The sequence below is a fragment of the Orbicella franksi genome, chromosome 15 (genome assembly GCF_964199315.1).
Source record: "Orbicella franksi chromosome 15, jaOrbFran1.1, whole genome shotgun sequence".
NCBI classification, from domain to species: Eukaryota; Metazoa; Cnidaria; class Anthozoa; order Scleractinia; family Merulinidae; genus Orbicella; species Orbicella franksi.
Genome location: NC_138159.1, coordinates 19,809,252 through 19,828,461, shown reverse-complemented (window position 1 = coordinate 19,828,461; position 19,210 = coordinate 19,809,252). Strand labels below are relative to the sequence as shown.

The 19,210-nt window shown below is 38.9% G+C and overlaps 1 protein-coding gene across 1 annotated transcript; it reads left to right on the top strand.

Annotated features, from left to right (window-relative positions):
• The first annotated feature begins 1 nt into the window (after nucleotide 1).
• On the top strand, nucleotides 2-18,492 carry LOC145469091 (N-acetylneuraminate (7)9-O-acetyltransferase-like). Its single transcript, XM_081452746.1, has 23 exons — nucleotides 2-521; nucleotides 2,683-2,776; nucleotides 3,477-3,600; nucleotides 3,851-3,895; nucleotides 4,323-4,385; nucleotides 4,980-5,024; nucleotides 5,794-5,839; nucleotides 6,170-6,295; nucleotides 6,829-6,919; nucleotides 7,123-7,234; nucleotides 7,430-7,554; nucleotides 8,040-8,107; nucleotides 8,699-8,831; nucleotides 9,482-9,590; nucleotides 9,851-9,940; nucleotides 11,142-11,261; nucleotides 11,741-11,897; nucleotides 12,431-12,510; nucleotides 13,198-13,302; nucleotides 13,782-13,922; nucleotides 14,430-14,507; nucleotides 14,973-15,065; nucleotides 15,579-18,492. Exons 1-23 carry the CDS (start codon nucleotides 320-322, stop codon nucleotides 15,849-15,851), a joined length of 2,520 nt encoding a protein of 839 aa, XP_081308872.1. The 5' UTR covers nucleotides 2-319; the 3' UTR covers nucleotides 15,852-18,492.
• Nucleotides 18,493-19,210: the final 718 nt, after the last annotated feature.

The window sequence follows — 19,210 nt, the reverse complement described above, 5'->3', positions numbered from 1 at the left end:
GAAATCTGACCAGGGGCCTGTTTCTTGAAAGTCCCGGAAACTTTTCGGGCCCGAAAAGCTATTTTTAGTTAATCGGCATTTAAAGGCAGAGAGGTGTATACGCCTGAAACTTGCTGTACGGAATGGAACCTTTGTTTATATTAAGAATATGTTAATAAAACAGCTCTATATTCATAAGGTTTGAGATTTTGCCACGGCTTTCCTGGTGCGAAAACTTTTCGGGCCGGGACCAATTGCCGGGACCTAGAAACGGCCCCAGTCCAGGGCACTTCTCCTCACCGTGGACTGGGAGACCCTGGTGACGACATCTCTTAAAAAGATGGCGGCGGATTCGGAGCGGACCGGCGCGACTTTGCATCTTTCTGATATTGAGAAAAACCCCAAAGAAATGGACGAACGCGGAAAAGAAGCCTCAAAACAACAGCCTACGACTTCCAGGACAGAAATATGTTGTAAAACCCTGGCTTTTCTCATTGTGTTGTGTTTGGTGTGTGTTCATCTGGCACGGGTTATTCGAGAAGGTAAGTATTGTCTGACAGGCCGGCCGAAACATCGTCATGCCATAGCAGACCATAGCAGTGGTTGTTCGCTAAGTACCGATGATCGAAACAGTTAAATTGCTTCAGAAGACATTTACATTCTAAATAAGATTTTGAGAGGTATCCTGTCTGTTGATATTGTTTACTGTAGAGCATTTGACACGTGTCGCCGAAATTTGTGTAAACATTTCGAATTTGCGCTGTAAAATTAATTGGTTTACAGCTGCAATTTTGTATGAGAAAGAGATCTTTAAGCACCTGGCATTGCTGACTAATTTTTTTCGATGGCATTTTCTATGCTGCTTGAGCGATTTTCTTCTTAAAAAATAATGTAAAGAAACGTATACTTTAAAGTACCTATGAAGTAAAAAATAATTGCTGCTTATTTGACAGGCTTTTCAAAGTAAAGAAGAATGGCGTTTCCCTTTTTGGAATATCTTTTTTCGTTCTAGAGATATTTACGTTTTTGTATTATGCAAATGAGGAAAGTGATGACGTCATAGGTGGTTCCACTTGAACAGTAAACACTGAATCAAGAATGTCTCTAGAAATATTGGAGCAGTGTTCTTCAAACTTGGCACCACAAATGTGCATCACAAAAGAAACAGAATGACACCTTCTGTGTTGTTGCCATGGCAACACTTTTGGCTCCAGTCTCTTTCTGTGAAAAACCAAATATGCCAATTTGCAACCCTTCGAAAAGGGACAGAGGGTCTTGCTCGGAACACACGTGATTCCCATATTGTCTTAACTCTCCCCATTAGATTGTTGGGAGTGGATGATCCTTGTTTAAGATAAAATCTGGTAATGTTAGTTTTAATTAAAACAGGACCAGCGGCTTAACTGTTGTCATGGTGACGGCACAACGGGTGTCATTTTGATTCTTTTGTGATTTACATTTCAGCTGCCAAGTTTAAAGAACACTGCTTTAATATTTCTAGAGATATTCTTGATTGAGTGTTGAACTGTTTTAGTGGAACCACCTATGACGTCATCACTTATAATACAAAAACGTGAATATCTCTAAAACAAAAAAAGATATTCCAAAAAGGAAAACGCCATCCGTCTTTACTTTGAAAAGCCTTTCAAATCAGCAGCAATTATTTTTTACTTCATAGGCACTTTAAGGCTCCACTAGTTACATTGTCGGTGGCTTTTATTTTCCAGTATTTTCATTTTATTTCCTGGTCATGCGAAGTGATCTGTTCACTGATGCAACAGGAGAATAAATATTTCAGTTTTGTTGAACTGCTCATCTCCCCGGTCCATTGAAAAAAAAGAAAAAAAAAAGTTGACAGGCCTTTTCTTAGCTTGCTCAAAGCTAAGGTGAAGTATTAGACTGCACTTGGGTCAAAGGGATTGCACACTGATTGATTTTTGTAAAATGATGTAACTGGCAGCTTTGCCACTTCCCCATGATGGGATGCTAGTCCATTGTGAGCTATATACCCCTCGGCATCAACATTTTGTCATGTTGTCTTGATAGTTTGTCAGTCACTACCCATTTATACTCTTGGAATATGAGACACTATGACAGTTAAGTATCCTCTCCAAGAACACAGCAAAGTTACCCAGCCTAGTGTTGAACCTGGATTGCTCAATTCAGATTCTAACATGGTTAAACCATTACAATTGTAACTGCACCTTTAGGTTGCCATGTCTTCACAGGGCTGTCAATAAGGGCCATAACACAGAGCACCAGTTACGGCTAAGCGTGTTTGATGGGCCCTTGATGTTACAAGTGAACTTGCCTGTAGTTGATTCACCCATAAAGTAACAAGTTTGTTATGGATGTGAAAATCAAAACTACAGATGTATCAAAACCTAATATATGATGGCCCTGCAAGCTGTCATGTACATGTTGTTTTGGATTTCAGTGTCAGTAGCAGTGGAAGTGGTATTTATGTGGCAAATAAGTATTTGTGTGGCAAATAAATGATGATGATGATGATGTTGAGGATGATGATGAATTAGGCATTGTATATTCTCATGACCCAGTAATTACAATATTTCTAAAGTTTTAGGTTCTTGCAAATGTTTGAGAATTAATATGCAGTAAGGAGTATTTTCATGAGGTGCTGTTTGTTTTTGATGCTTTTAACAAAAAGATAAAAATTCTCAACATTTGATCTTTTGCAAACAGGATCTAGTACTTGCCCTGGAATGTTTCAGTCTGGTCGATGGAGGGGAAGCTTTTGGCAACCTCATGGCTGTATGATGCATTCATATACATCAAGGTCTGTTAAGAACTTGTCATACGTTATGGCTAAGTTGTTGCCGTAGTTAAATTTTATTTTTGATTTCAAATATTTCAAGCCAGCGTGATAGTTTTTGTGCACATGTATATGTCTGTGGGGTGGGGTGGGGGTCTGTAAGACCAAAAATGTGAAGAAATGTGTGAAGCTTAATTGCAATTTCCAAAGGGGTGTGGGAGTGTCTTAGAAAAAAATCCCTTCTGTGGGAGAAGTATAGATATTTTCTGAAACTACACATTGTACATTGGACATTTACTATATAAGCAATCAATTGGATAATTCCATTGTTAAAAACAAAACTGGTTTATTATTAATTTTGGTAGGCTGTTCTCTTTTTCTTGGGGGGGGGGGGGAGGAATATGTATTATCAAGAAGGGGAGTCAGATGGAGTTTTGGGTATCATTTAAGAGTGAACTTTAATACATGTATTATTAGGAAGAGTTAAATTGTATTGGAGATTTTTAAGGGATTTAATAAATTGATTTAGAATTTTATGGTATAATACTCTACATGATCAACAGATACAGTACATGTAGTACTACAAATTTTAAGTTCTTGATTCAAATTTTCAGTCAGGCTATCAAGAGGACTTAGTGTATGCTAGCCCACATGCACAACATAGAAAAATGCTACGCATTTAATATCTAGTCATGCCTGTTAAATAAACTTTGTTTGCTTCCAGTGAAATGAGGACTTGTTTACACAATCACCCTGTGGCCTTTATAGGAGATTCCAGAACAAGAACTTTGTACTATGAACTGGTAAAGACGGTTAGCTTGCATTCAGTTACGGAAGAAGAAAAACCTGTAAGTTTTTGGAGAAAACAAAAATCTGACACTAGTGCTTGAAACAACTAGGCAGGTGTGACAGCGCCAGAAGGGGGAGAGGGATTGTTTACTTCCATATATTGGCTATATAGGTTTCTTCTATGGGATTTAGGGTATGGTTAAGGTTCCCGATTCTTAAATAGGGTACATTATTTTTGCTCCTTTTGGCATTGTGTTCCTACTCTCTCTTTACTTACATCCAAGATAATATTATAATTATTTTTTGCAGCACCATGATTTGTTTTATCACGACAAGACAAGCAATACAAGTGTGGTATGTAATATATCAAACATGAAAGACTGTGTTTGACCACATTTCCAAACAGCAAGAAGAGAGTTGAAAATACGACACGGAGCGGAATATTTTTGACGAACTTCGAGGTGCTTGGAAATGTGGTCAAACACTGTCTTGAGTGTTTGATAAATCTTCTCAATTGAAACTAAAACTAAGGAGAAAGTGGAGAAATTAAATGGTAAAAATCTATGCTAATTAAGATCAGATATCCAAACACCGTCACATTCATGATTTCCTTTGTTTAAACTTGATGAATTATTGATGAGTTTGAGAGGTCATGTAGCAAGTATTATGTTGTTGTATTTTTTCATTATATTTTTTCTCTTAATTAAAGACAACAGTTAAGAGATCTTACCTTCCTATTGAAAAAATTCTAGTAAAAAGTTATTTTAATTTGTTCTTACAGTCATTCTACTGGCAACCAATGGTGAATCTATCTATGAAGGGATTGTATGATGATTGGACCAAGGTAATCATTATATTAGTTAATTATTAATAATTATATTCAATTTTTAAAATATAATTTATGAGAACAAATTATAATTGGAGTGATTTGATAATAAATTATTAAATAAATATTACATGTTGCAGTTGCTATTAAATTGATTTAAAATTTCTTTCTTTTGTCAATGCATTTTCAAAAACATCATCGATGATAGCAGTTACTTTTTATTAAAACCAGTCCTGTAATGGCTCTTTTTAACCAGACATAATGTTAGTGAATGTTGGACATAAAAAGGCAGATCACAGTGACTTCATTAAATTAATGTTGCACTGTAGCATAATGCTCAATAAGAGCCATTACTGTTACTTCTTGATGGTGTGCTAATCCATCATACCTTAATCCCTTGTCTCCTCTCCCCTCCTCTTCTCCCCCCTCCCACCCCCCAAACCTTCCTCAAAATTTTTTCAGGCTTTCCTTTCATTTTTGTTAGGATCCAGCACTGTGAGAATGATAAATTCCAAGTGTCTTGCCTCTGAACAGTGGGCTGAAACTTTAATTTGTTAAGTACATAATACCATGAGAACAATAATTGACTCGCACCCTTTCATTTTCCTGTAGAATCCAAACAAATGCCCTCATCTCATTATTAGTGGAAGTGGAACAGTAAGTTTGCAGTAACTATTGTATAACACTATATATCAGACTACAAAACCTCAAATGAATTGTAGAATAAAACTTTGAACAAGCACAGTACATGGGCACTTAATACTAAATTTTGCCAGCTCAAGGCATGGCAACAAGATCATTATTTTAACAACCTTTAAGTGACACCCTCTGAAGGGTATTCCTTCAGGACAGGGTCACCTTGATATTAATAATTCACCCTTGATACCTCTGAAGTGCCCAAACAGCAAGCCTTACTTGGACGTTCTGAAAATAAAACAGATCATTCTCAACTCAAAAACAAGAGGTCATTGCATTTGTTACAAACACTCAAAGAGTAATAATAACCTTATCAAAATAGGGAGCATTTTATTTTAATACTTGTTCTAATACGTGGCAGATATTGCAAAAGTACAGTGTACCTTCAACTGAAGGAGGTTTATTGAATTATGGCCCCTAAATGAAAACATTATGTGACTTTAATACCAAATAATACTGCTGCATCTTATAATTTTATTGAGCAAAGAAGAAAATGGCACCTGCTTTACCCTTAGTTTTTTGTGTGACCAGTCCTTTTCACACCCTAGCTGGACAATTTTCACACATATTGGGACTGGGTGTATAAGTCTACGATGCCATGAAGGTCTCATTAAATCAGTGACAGTCACTTCCTTCTTTACTTCAAACCTGTGGCTGCATTTATTAGTAGTGTATGCAGTGGACTTGTCTCAGAGTGTTATTACTTATTATTCTTTTTGGCTTGTTTCAGTGGACTATAAAACACCAAGGACTAGATGCAGTCATGAATTATGGATGTGAGTTTGATTTAGTTAAAATGAGAAAGTGATGGATGAACCTCCTTATGCAGTATAATAAACAGTACCACTCAGAAGTACTACTCAGACAATAGTTTCATTTGGAAGACTATGCTTTCTTTAGGATTTTAGCCAACAAATTGGAGATTGGGTGGCTGCACCTTTAAGCAATGCCTTTAATTAGCAAATCGTGTCTGACTCAGTGGTCATACAATTCCATCGCAAGAAGTGCTGTAGATCTCTCATTGTTGGAAATAATAATTGAATAAATAATTACAAAATATTAATGTACATGTATTATAAAATCTCTCTGATACTTTCATTTTACAGATAATTTAACAAAGGTCAAAGGGTCAATGGAGGCGTTAGTGGCCAAAAAAAGAAATGAAAGCCAAATGCTGCTCAAGAAAACAAGTCCTTTTCCACCTTCTCCAGTAATTGTCTGGGTTCAGCAAGGTATTGACACAATTTTGATTAGTTTTGCCTGGAGGATCAGAAATTAAATTTAAACAACATTTCATGGTCCATAAATTGAAGTGGAGGACTTTAATTAAGGAAGGAGTACTTTAAGGTATAGTGTCTTTGTCTGTAAATTTTATGGTTGGACCAGACTGATCCATTTGGTTTCAACCAAACTTTCTCAATTTTTTGTCAAAAGGTATGCACCCTCCCGTGAATACCCTTCTGGATAACACAGTCATGTTCTTGCTAGTTTTGTTTTTGCCCTGATTAGTTGAAAAGCAGTCTTATCAGTTTTGAGCAGACCATATCTGTTTTTGGGCAAATATTTAGGGTTCAGTGTTCAACAATACAGGTGATGTCATTGTATTGTAAGTGAATAGTGTCTAGACTTTGATACTCCTAAAATTGCAAGGATTAGAAATTTGATCATAGAAGCAAACTGCTTTGTCATGCTAGCATGATACCAACATTTATGTTAGTCAGTTATGTAGACCTCCTTTTAATTTAATCTATCATTCTTGTTGCAGAGCCAGTTGTGGAATCAAAGCTCCACGAGGCACGCAAAATGATTACAAATGAAAAGATTGAACTATTTAATTCTATTGCTGGAGAAATGTTGTAAGTTCAGTCATGTATGTAGATGAAACTCGACATCTACCAAATGTTTTAACAAGTTTAGGTTAATTTTTCTGTTGTGCACTGCAGTTGTTCTTTAGGTCATCTAAGTCCTTTAGAGACAGAAATTTGACATGTCATAACAAGGGACTGAGTTATTTAATATATATATATTATTTTAATATTAAAATTGTCTTTTACTGTAGCCAGGAAGAAAACTCCTCTGTGACTGTGATGTGGACATCATTTCATGCAGCTGAGAAAAAGCCTGAGATATCAACAGATGGACTTCACTATGGACCATCAATAACAAGCCTGGTAATTATGGACTCATGTACAAACAAATTATTTGAGTTTCTCAATGTAGTAAAGCTATATCAGGGGTTTCATGAAAGGGCCAGGCACCAGTTTGACTATGTAGAGGAAAGTTTTACCATTAATAGAAGTTCAGTTCAAATAGTTTTGCCACCCTTTTTGTGTTGTTAATTATTTATTTTATTCTTGCTCTTTTAGGAGCTGAATTTGATATTGAATTATTACTGTAATCAATATCTTCAAGTATCTGATGCTACCTGTTGTGTGCCAGCACCGAGACTAACACATCTGCAGCGGAACACATTTGCAGTTTTTATCACATGGTGAGATGTGCCTGTTTTTATTTCCAAGTGATTGTGGAACATTCTAGTTTAGTTAGGGTGGCCCACTTTCTGGCAGAACAGGTTTTATTAATTTCTGGTTATACAAGTTTCTCACAACCACACTTACATATTAAGCATTATATTTCAGTGACTTGCTTAGCACAGAGTGCATTGCACTTGGTTCTTTTAAATTTATGGCTGCAATAATTTCAGTGACACTCTCCTACTCAACAATAATTTCAGTTTTTACTTGATGTTGTACACTGTGGTAGCAGGGTTCCAGATAATTTTTTCAATGCAGGGTGTCAATAAGGAATTCCAACAGATCAATTCCCACTGCTCCCACCAAATCACTATACATTTTCTATTAATTTATCGGGTCATGTATCTGACCTTGCCAGGTTTTTGACCTGACACCCCACACTTATCTGGAACACTGTGTGGTAGTATGGTGAGAATGTTCTGCTTTTCATTTTTCTTGACAGCATTGTGCTGTTTTTGATTATGTTTGTCTGTCAACATCTGTGGCCGGCAGAACCCAAAGGATCTGGTGGTAAGAAGGAATATTTCATCTCTGAATTTTAAGACATTGTTTTTATCATACATGTACAAATTAACTAAGCTTCCAAATTTAAAAAGGAACTTCAAAATGATAGGTTAACTTAGTCTTATAGATGAATATCAAAGACATGAATTGATGAACAATCAAGGGGATATCGGGATGTTTGTGTCTGTTTATGGCTGACTAGTCTTTGAAGAGACTCTCTTGATTGGTAAAGGTGAAAATCGTCTGTAAGCAAATGAGCTAAGTGTGGTCTGGGAAGGAAGATCTGATACAATCATTCTCAACTCGCCCATTTTCTTTTGCCCTATACCCTACTAGGGAGCCTGTTCACACTGCGTAGAGAATGAGATACAGTACATGAAAATTAAGGGGTTGTGGCAGTCACACCTGATATCCTGAAGTGGCTAGTGGTTGTTTTTCTAGGCTTGCAGATTTTAATCTTGAAGGGCTCTCTGAGCCTACCAATTTTTCAGCCTATATTAACTTGGCCTACGTAGATGTCTAGGTTACTGAATCCTTTTTCTTGAGGCTGAAATCATTGCCCATGTAATGCAATCTGAATGTATTGGTCATTTACAGGTGCTGAACCAACCACGCCCGGAGGCCGTCCCAGCTCCTCATTACGCTGGGTCTATTCAGACAGGATGTACCCTGTTATGAAGAGTTTGTTCAAAATGGGCCTCATAATGTTTTACTTTTACCTCTGTGACAGGTCAGTTATTTAACATGTAAATTTCCTTACAATATCAACACATCATCAAATAGACAAGTGATGGGATAAAGTAAACCGTCTGATCAGCTGGTGACGCTGTTTTGATGTGCTGTCAAAGTTTCAAGACTAATTTCGGGCTTGCCCTTTGGGTGGGAGGCGAGCTGACCTCACGGTTAGTGCGCTCGTCTCCAGATTGAGCAGTCTGGGTTTCGAGTCCTGGCTGGGGACATTGTGGTGTGTTCTTGGGCAAGACACTTCACTCCCACAGTACTGGCAAACTTAATGCTGGGGGTAACCCTGCCCTCTCACCAGACTCCCCAAAAATCCATACCTTATGCTATACTTCTGTAATTTGAATTTCCTTGTAATTTTTTCAAGAAATGTCACTTGCCCAAGTGAAGGACAGAATCCACTGGCTAGCCCAACTGCAAAATCCACTAGCCCTGGGCTATCACACACAGGTTGCAATGCACTCTGTAATATTGGAGGAAAAAAACGAAAATTAAAAAAAAAAGTTGAATCAAACCCTTAATTAGTGTTTACTGCAGCATAGAGGGAGACAAGTTTCCTTCATTGTAATTTCCCTTTTCACTATGTGCCATCCCTGTTTTTATGTGCCATTTTTAAACGTTCTTTCTTTTAATTTTCAGGACAAACTTGTTTTTCAAAGAACAGAAAGAATACAGTCATCTCGTTTTCATGTTAGTCCTGATTGTTTTCTTGGCACTTGGTGCGTGGACCTGGGTACCAGCTCAGCAGGTTTGTCCTCCTGTTTTCTTTTTCTAGAGCGTTTTTCTAATGAATCTAAGAATATTCAATTTCGAGACTTTCTATAATGTAGAGCACGCAGTGTAGAAGATCACTAAAAGTTCGCTTTTTTTCTAGTTTTAAAACCAATAATTCTAATTATTAAAACTTACTTGAACAAAAGACAATTCAAAGATTTGCTTTCGACACAGAGCTTTTCCGTGTCATTTTCGGTTTGATACTGTGGGTAATTTGTTTTCTGTTTTCCACAGACTGTCGTGTTAAACAGAGATCAGACAAATGAGTGGAAGGGCTGGATGCAGTTGGTTATTCTCTTGTATCATTATATTGGAGCAAGCAAGGTAATACAGTCGAACCTTCACTAACGGCCACCCCTCTACAACGGCCACTTGTTTTGGTCCGAGCGGACGGTTTATACATTCACTCTCATTTTAACCTCTCCACAACGACTACGGACACTAAAGCGCGTCCCAACTGCCAAAATAACCTCTCGACAACAACCAGTTAATCAACGACTGACGAACGGTGTATGGAAAACCCCATTTTAAATTGTAAAAGGTCACCAAACTTGGTCCGTACTGCGCGTAATTGGTCTCTGATTCTGTTTAGTTTCTGTTTTATTGACATATTTCGATTATGTTACCTACACTTTATATGCTAGAATAAGCATTTTTAAGGAAAAGAAATGTTGCACTCCCGAAAAAAATAGTGTCTTATAAAACCCCTACCTCCCCATGATGGCCACCTCTCTACAACGGCCACTGCTTTTCTCTGTCCTCAAGGTGACCGTTGTGGAGAGGTTCGACTGTAGAATAGAACACTATTTTCAACGAGTGTTCAGCTCTTTCTCTCTCCTGGCCATTCTAACCTTCTCCCAGTAGGCTCGTTGTGGTAAATTGCGGTGAAGAGCAGCCTCGCCCCCAAGGAGAAAGAGGTCTGCATTCTATCCCTGACCTGCCTTATATTTGGATCGTGTTCTTGGGCATGACATACCGCATAAATACGAAAATAAACCCGTTCAAAAGTATAGGCTCCCAAAATCTCAGATACAGTTGAACCTCGCTATATCGAAATCTCAGGGGAAACGAAAAATAGTTCGAAATAGCGGAAGCTCGAAATAACCGATAGTAAATGAGTGAGGGACAAATCCAAGGAAATTGATTATGAGTTCGAATTAACGGGGAATTCGAAATACTGAGTTCGATAATAATTATACCCGCACTACCACCACAACTATAACAAGAACCCCCCCCCCCTGAAAATAAGCCTTCCAGAAAGCCTTCTAAGCACTGGAATTTAAGCTCAGGGCTTCGTAGAGGAATTTTACAGCATTTCTCTCACGGTTCGTCTCTTCACCAACTCGACAACCTTCTGAGGAAACGATAGGGAAGATTGTGTTGATGGACTACCGCATTCTTAAAACCAGCATTCATATAAAAGTATGGTAATTATCAAGGAGAATTCGAATCTTGAACACACGGTTAACCATAATGTGTTACTAATACTATCGACTGACTTGAATGTTTTTCGTTGTACATGCAGGTTCTTCCAATCTACGTGTTCATAAGACTTCTTGTAGCTTCGTATCTTTTCCTTTCTGGTTATGGACATTTCTCATTCTTTTGGAATAAAGGAGATTTTGGACTGTACAGATTTTGTCAGGTAATATTAACTTAATTTTGGTAATTTCCAATGACAGGAAAAAAAATTGTAAAATCGATAAGCGCTAAAAGTTGTGATGTATTCTGGACACTGACGAACTAAATTTGATCGCCAATTTTCAGCGAAATACAAACATCTTCCAGGAAGTTCTAATTTACTCCTTCAAGGCAAAATAATTGATTTGCTTCTGTTGTTCAAGAATACTAATGGAATTTTTTATCAAGTTTATTTAACCTTACTTACCTTTCGAGAAGTTGATGTCCTGTTTTTGTCTCCACGTTTCTGTACAAACACGTTGTAAAATCACAAAGGAGTTTTTCCCGCCACGAGCGCGGCTACCATGGTTTTCCCGCCAAAATGACTCTGGTTCACAGTTCACGCCCGTTCACAGTTTCCTTTTGGTAAATCTCCTACTCGCTCTACAATGCTTAGAATCCATGAAATGTATTATTAAATATATTTGCCTGATTTCCTTTCAGGTTATGACAAGAATGAATATCCTTGTAGCTGTTCTTTGCCTGATAATGGGTCGTGCGTATCAGTTTTATTACTTTGTTCCTCTGGTATCGTTTTGGTTTGTTGTGATTTATGCTGTTATAGCAGTTTGGCCCAGAGTCACTGCTGCTCTTGTTAAAGGTAAGATGTTTTGCCTTGTAAGTAAGTACCCTCTTGCGGCATGTTTCATAATTTTCAATGACTTTTCCTGACCTACTTCGATTAACGTCAACGCATCAATAGATTGTGAGACTTTGCCTAGTTCCTGTACGGCTTTCTCCCGGACCTTCACGGTCAATTGATTTCGATGACATATCCGAGACGAACGGTCTGGACCACGTGACCCGAAAACGATCGACTGCAGCGAAAGATTGAGGCCTAGGAACTAAGCAAGGGAGGATCCAAAAGATATAGACGACAGAGCGCAAGCCACCCCCTGCCCCCTGCCCCCTGCCCCCTGCCCCCTGCCCCCTGCCCCCTGCCCCCTGCCCCCTGCCCCCTGCCCCCTGCCCCCTGCCCCCTGCCCCCTGCCCCCTGCCCCCTTCCCCCCTTCCCTCAACCGAATAAAAACTTCCGTTCTGAAGACGGTTGGTTAATTTGTTTTCGGAAATGCAGGAGAACAGGAGGGCGGTGTGGTAGTTTTTCTGAATTTTTTTTATAATTTCTTCTTGCAGAAAACCACATGCATTACGTTGTAGTATTGCTGAAGTTATTCTTTCTCTTTGGTGTAATTTCTATGATCTGGAGTTCACCAGTAAGTCATTTGTTCGAATAGTTTTACAAACTATGCCACTGACCATCCGTTAATACAAGTCTTGGTGATTTTGAAAATTACTATCCGCAGACAAAACGACCTCACTGTAGTTGTTGATTATGGTGCATTACATTAAGGAATTCCTAAATAAAAAGGTCGGGACGTTTTATTTCGGACATTTAATATTCGGATCCTTTTATCTCATTTCGGACAAAAACTTCGGACACTTTGCTGAAAAATTGCTGAAGAAAATTTACGCCTACAAAATAGGAATTAGGGTGAAACAAGATCTGTAAAAACAAGAGTTTAGCTGCACCCTCAAGGTTTTACCGATACACCGACGAGAAAATAACATGAATTCTATCAAGCCGTTTCGTATCTCAAGCATTGTCTCAACTAGAAATCCCTCAATAGGGAAACTAAAACTCAAAGAGCTTAAACATTTTGGACGGTCTCATTTTCGAACACTCTTTCGGTCCAAAATTAAAATGGTCCAAAATTTTTCAGCGAGTAATATTTAAGAAACAAGGATTGTCAAGTTTGGGGCAGGTAACTGATCGAGATGGATTTCGAACGACACAAACTTGACAGAGTTGCAGTATTCGTGTGGCCAGATTTTTCGATTTCTGGATCTCATTATGTGTCATAATCGGGATGCTTACGAGATCACTTTTTTTTTCTTTTCAGATGTTATGCCAGTGGATATTTTCCCAATGGGCAATAAAAGAATTATTTATTGATGAAAATGACAGTGTTCGTGAATGGTGGTTCCGGTCTTGGCTGGACAGATATGTGAGTAAAACCTCTCTTTTAGTCGTTGTGTGGTAGAAATCATTTTCCGCGAATTCTCCGAGTTCTTAGCTGACGTCAACAACTTTGTTAAGTAACATAGCATGATCTCGTGACGTCAACCTGGCGTGCGGTTTTCGGGGTATTTTTTCGTTTCTCTCATTGGGAAGTAAGGTTCGGCGAGTCGTCGGGTGCGTCACGAGGATTTTCCGAAGCTTGTGTGCCGGGTTTACTTGCATTTTTCTCCAGTGGTTCCTCACTTTGCCTTGGGTTGTATTGTTAAAAGGTTAAGCAGGGAGCGCAGGGCATGGGACCTGCGATGTCTAGCATTCTTAGCGTTTGTTCTTGAAAACGGAGTTGAGAGAACTGGCATTAAAAGTGTTAGCTAATAGGGTCCGCGACTAGTTCTTTAGGACAGTAATAAGAACAGCTATTACAGGTGAGTAATTAATTTTCTCTTTTATTATTATTATTTTTTTCAGATTGCGCTTTTTGGAATGGTGTTAGCCTTTGCATACTACACTGCTAAAAATTTCAAAATGTTCGACGACAGCAACAAAAGAACTTTGTTCTCCAGACCTGTAGGCGTTGCCTGTCTTATCTTTGCTATTGTGGCTCTCGTGGTAAGATAAAACAAACCGAAAAAAAAGCGAAAAAAGTAACAAAAAAAAGAAGAAGATAAATCAGAACCATATTTTCTTGATCTTAGAGAACTAAATAAAGAAAGAAATAGAAACTTATCAAATCTGTATTTAACCTTCGACGGATACAAGTAACTGGTGCCAAACGCGGGAAACACAGGCGCAAAAAGACTTGTTACAAGTGCGGGGTAAAAATGTAGGAAAGCGCGGCTAAACGTGTAATGGGCGCCGAGCACGAGGAAAAGTATAACGGGTGCCAAGCGCGGCATAACGTATAACGGGTGCCAAGCTTGGGGTAACGTAACCGGTGCCAATACGCGGGAAATCGTCTGATCGGTGCCAAGCGCGGGAAAACATATAACGGGTGCCAAGCGCGGGAAAACTTTGCCTTCGCTCCTGATTGGTCGAAAGACTGGTTTGTGTTCGCTCTGATTGGTCAGTGCACGTTGAAAGAGTGAAGTTACTAAGTTTTATTTTTGTCTTTTGCAGAGTTACGCTATTCAGGCTTTGACGTGTAGATCAAAAGTCTCTTGTAACGAGACACATTCAACAGTATCATTTATACCTGTGAGTTTACAATGTGTTCTTAATTCCTTCCTCATATACCTTTTTTCTTTTCCCCTTGCTCTGAGTCTGTAATATGTCTGGCTTGATGCTGCTGTCTTTTTCTCCGCCTCTGCTCATTTGCTTTCCTCCCAAATTCCAACCCAACCTCGTTCAAGGCTCTCTCTCCTTTGCTTCCCTTGTCGTTGAGGAGACAAGGAAGGCAAAGAAGAGAGAGCCTGGGAACGAGGTTGATTCCAAGCCACTCCGAGGCAAAAGACGATCACCTTGACAATTCTTACATTGTATTATTGGTCCGTAATGCGCGCATTAAGGCAGATTATCAAGTTTTATTGTCTGGCTGTAAAAAGAACCCAGCACTCTTCGAGTGTTTAAAGATTTTTCCAACACGGCAATTGCCATCCCAGCTATCTCTCTTTCAATCTCTATTTGTTCTTGCTTTCATTTCTTGTTTCCTTTATTTTGCAGATATTAGCCTTTTTACTCCTCAGAAATGTTCCTGGCTCGTTTCGGGCAAAATTCAGTAAATTTTATGCATGGGTTGGCACAATTTCTCTTGAGGTTAGCTGTCTCGTTAACATAACGTTTTACTCTTGCATGGAGGATATTACACGGCGGCGGGAAGATATGAATTTTATTTTCGAGTAGTAGAAACAACATTTCATGATCGAGCGCAGCAAGTGAATAAAATATTGTTTTTAACACGAAAAAAATAAAATTCGTATCTTCAGGCAACCGTGCAATTTTCTTTTTAGTATATAGACAAACTGGTGAAGGTGTAATTTAGGGATTACTAAGGGTTTTGTAACGCAGTTGGGATTTAGATCCTTCCAACTAAAGAAGGTCCTATAAAGGTACTTTGTAAAGGGGTTTCTCTTGTCGGGTCTCCACTAACAGTCACTTCCTCAACAACGGCCATCTTATTCTGTCCCAAGAGATGCCGTTGTAAAGAGAACCAAGGCGAAAGGCCTACCAAAAATAAATGCAACCATCTATAACTTTGAGTTGAATGCGCACAATTGTGTTTCTGTGACAGAAATGTTCTCAGTGCTGGGTTTTTGTCTTATTTTGCAGTTATTTATAGCACAGTACCACATATGGCTTGCACACGATACAAAAGGTGTTTTAGTCTTGATTCCGGATCAGCCACTGCTCAATGTCATACTCACAACCTACGTTTTTGTGTGCGTGAGCCACGAGATTCACAAGGTGTCCGGCGTACTGGCCAACGCGCTCATCACCAAAGATATAAAGACAATGATACGAAGGGTCCTGTTCTTCGTCTTCATGTTGATAATCATTTGGTGGCACAAAACCCGCCATGATCCGAAGCCGAGATTGGCCTGATGTTAAAGGGGCTCAGTCACGGTTTGCGCATATTGAAAAGTTTGGCCTCAATTTTTCAAATTCGTCGTCGTAATCCATGTTAATCTTCTCCATCCTTAGCCATCCTTGTTCCTTTATGGTTTATCATTATCTCTTTGGTGTTTTTCTATCTTATTAAACTGTTATTTTCAGGTTTCCTACCATTTAAAGGTAATTTTGTACGTGGCCAAAATAACTCAAAATACCGTGACTGAGCTCCTTTAAACGTTTTTAGCCCGACTACCAAGGTGTTTTGGGCGTCGATTGGTTGGAGAATTCGAGGCAACGCTGGAAATACGCAAGCTGGAGTGTATGAAAGAGAGAGGATTACTCGAGGGAATCAACATATTGGGTTTAACGCAACTCGAAGAGTTCCTGTTTCTGATTGTACCGTTGAGCAACACGCGAGGGATCGGCTTGGTGTAGCTTGTTTTAAGCCCTGTCTAAACTGTCTTCAACTGACGAAACACACGCACAAAAGCTAGTGGCCCGTAAGCCTTAACTACCACCCGCGGAGATTGGACCCGAAAAATTCCAAACTGATGACGTAGCTTTACGTTGTTCCGTGTAGTGTTCCTGATTGGTTGTTTGTCAGTTTTGAATTTTTACAAATCTGAGTGACACCAGTAATCTTTTGGGTCGAATCTCAGACGTTTGCAACCTTTTTTCCAGGGTCTCTCTCTTCTTCCCGCAGAAGGGAAGCCCAGGGTACGAGGTTGAGACTTTTCGAGTAGTAAAAGATCATGAGCGCTCGACTCATCATATATGTTTGTTGATCTAAACCAAGTTTTAGCATGCCAGCGAAGTTTGATATTGACAGCACCACTAGAATCGCCAGCTTGATTTGAAAGCAGACTTAAAATTTCTATCTGGTATCAAAAGACAGAACCAAATTGCTTTGTACAGAGTACGACAAGAAACCACTCTCTATATATACAGCCTCCATTTGAATGGTCAGACCATCCTTTTACTTTGAAGTCAGAGCCATGTATAACAAACTAAACATTGCTACATAGCTTTCATTTGAACGGTCACTCACGAGAGTTTTCTCCACAAACTCGAAGTTTAAAACCAAGTTGTAAAGCGTTATAAACATTGCCACATGAAAATTTCCCTTGAATGGCCACAAACCAGGGTTGTGCGACAGACTAGGAAATGAAAATTACTTAATACAGAATAATAAACTGTACACTATAAAATACCGAAGCCACTCAATTCTTTAATGAATGATCACTATGGACGAACTTCTGGTTTCCATCCAGACTGAAACAGTTAGTGTAATATTTGATATGTATTTCACATGTAAGAATTAGGTTAACTTATTATTGAGAGGGTATCAACATAGATATTATTAAAGAATGAATAACTGAGCCAGAGTAGTCAACTGAAGTAAACTGAACTAAACAATGAACACCTCCGTGGCATGGCGGTGTGGATTCGAGCCACAGAAGCTTTCTCCTCCATAGGTTTTTCATTCTTAGCGCAAAGAGCAATTGGGAGACTGGGAGTGAGCAAGAAAGCGCGAGCGAGAGCTGGTGGTGAGTGAGGAGTGTGAGCGCGGGGAGCGATTGGAAGGGAAAAAATAGACTCGGCACCGCGCCCGCTCGCGCTCCTAACTAGTATTTTTTCCTGTACTTGGGACGAAGCAGCCACAGAAGAAGAATTGTTTAGGGGAGAGAGAAAAAAGGGTTTTTCAAACTGTTTCTGTTCTTCTCAGAGAGAAGGAACCGGGAATTAAGATACTCAGCGAATCTTGGTACGAAATAGAATCTAGCCTCTACAAATGGGCTGGGAAGTAGGGAAGGGTAAGCGATATCGAGTATTCTCCTTCCCTCACCTATCCCCCACAAAGAGCCTGCCCGTAGGCCTATACCCTGCAATTTCCTTTTGTTCATCTTTTTTAACCGATGTCCTCTGAAACAGTTCTTAAAGGAGCTCAGTCACGGTTTGCGCATATTGAAAAGTTTAATTTCAATTTCTCAAATTCGTCGTTTGTAATCCGTGTTAGTCTTCTCCATCCTTAGCCATCCTTGTTCCTTTATGGTTTATCATTATCTCTTTGGTGTTTTTCTATCTCATTAAACTATTATTTTCAGGTTTCCTACCATTTAAAGGTAATTTTGTTTAACAAGGCATGACCTCGCGAAGACTGGCTCCAATTTTTTGGCACTCGCCCCAATTTTCGCACAGCCAGAATACAAAAAATATTTCTGGAGATAAACTGAGTCTCCATGGCGACGCTGAAAACATTACGTAAGCAATATGAATCTAAGCCTGCGGTTCGTGTGCTTTCCTGAGTCCGTGGGAAAATTCCAGCCGCTTACTCATCAAAAAGATAAAAATAAAAAAAAAAATAAAAAAAAAAACCGGCTGAGCTGCTTCCTCGCTATTTTTTTTTTCCGGGGATCAGCGTTATGCTCTCAGCATAGGAACAATTTTCTAGTTGAGAACAAGTTGCAGTTATTTGGCATCAGAATTTATCGGCTTGCAATCTTAAAAATACGACATTTTAAATTTTTTCCGATATTACGTAACCATTTTATCGTGATTCCGGTGATCATGAGTTTTGATTATGCAATTTTCATAAAAGAAAAGTTCATAAGCCCTGTTTGGGTACGTAGTTAATTTTTGTAGGCCAAACGGGAAACTGCTTTAGCTGAGTAACAATAAAGTCAACTCTTCTATTAGGAAATTACACTTTGAATTTGCGCTTGCCTGGAAAAATTTAATGGCCCATCGACCCTGTATTTAAAAATAACGCTAATTGAAGGTTAGAGTTATTTTTAATTCAAGTTCAACTGGTCGAAACTGAATAAATTTTACGGTAGATTACAGAATACATTTTGTAGATCAGCGTATTGACTTTCAGTTGTCGCAATTTGTTCGACTTGGGGACGAAAATTGTCAACGGAAAACAGAGACAACATATATAGTTGGCTCGAAGTAAACAACCCGGGGGGAGTACCTTGACTGCTATGAACGCACTCCCCACCTCTCTCGAATGATTTTGTAGAAGTTTCCCTCTCTAGTGGGGAACGTGTGGAAGACTCTTCAAAAAAGTATCCTTTCAGATCGAAATTTTCTTTATTTTCTTTGTAATTTCTTTGTATTTTTTATTATTTTCCTGCAAGGGGTTTGTCTTCGATAAATAAATACTAGGTCTCCCCCCAGAGTCACGAAAAAACATACTGTCCCCCCGGTTTAATTTATTCAGTGACTGCTTCCCACGGCTGCGCATTATCGATTCGAATCATTTCATCATTACTTAGGAAAATAGAACGATGGATAGAACAAAGGTTTTTTTTTCAATTGTAGCCAGCATAGCAGACAGAAAATGCGCT

Coding starts and splice junctions, on each gene's coding strand:
- LOC145469091 (XM_081452746.1), top strand. CDS start 320: ATGGCGGCGGATTCGGAGCGGACCGGCGCGACTTTGCATCTTTCTGAT. Junction 2,777..3,476: donor ATGCATTCATATACATCAAG/GTCTGTTAAGAA, acceptor GTTTGCTTCCAG/TGAAATGAGGACTTGTTTAC. Junction 9,941..11,141: donor ATTATATTGGAGCAAGCAAG/GTAATACAGTCG, acceptor TTGTACATGCAG/GTTCTTCCAATCTACGTGTT.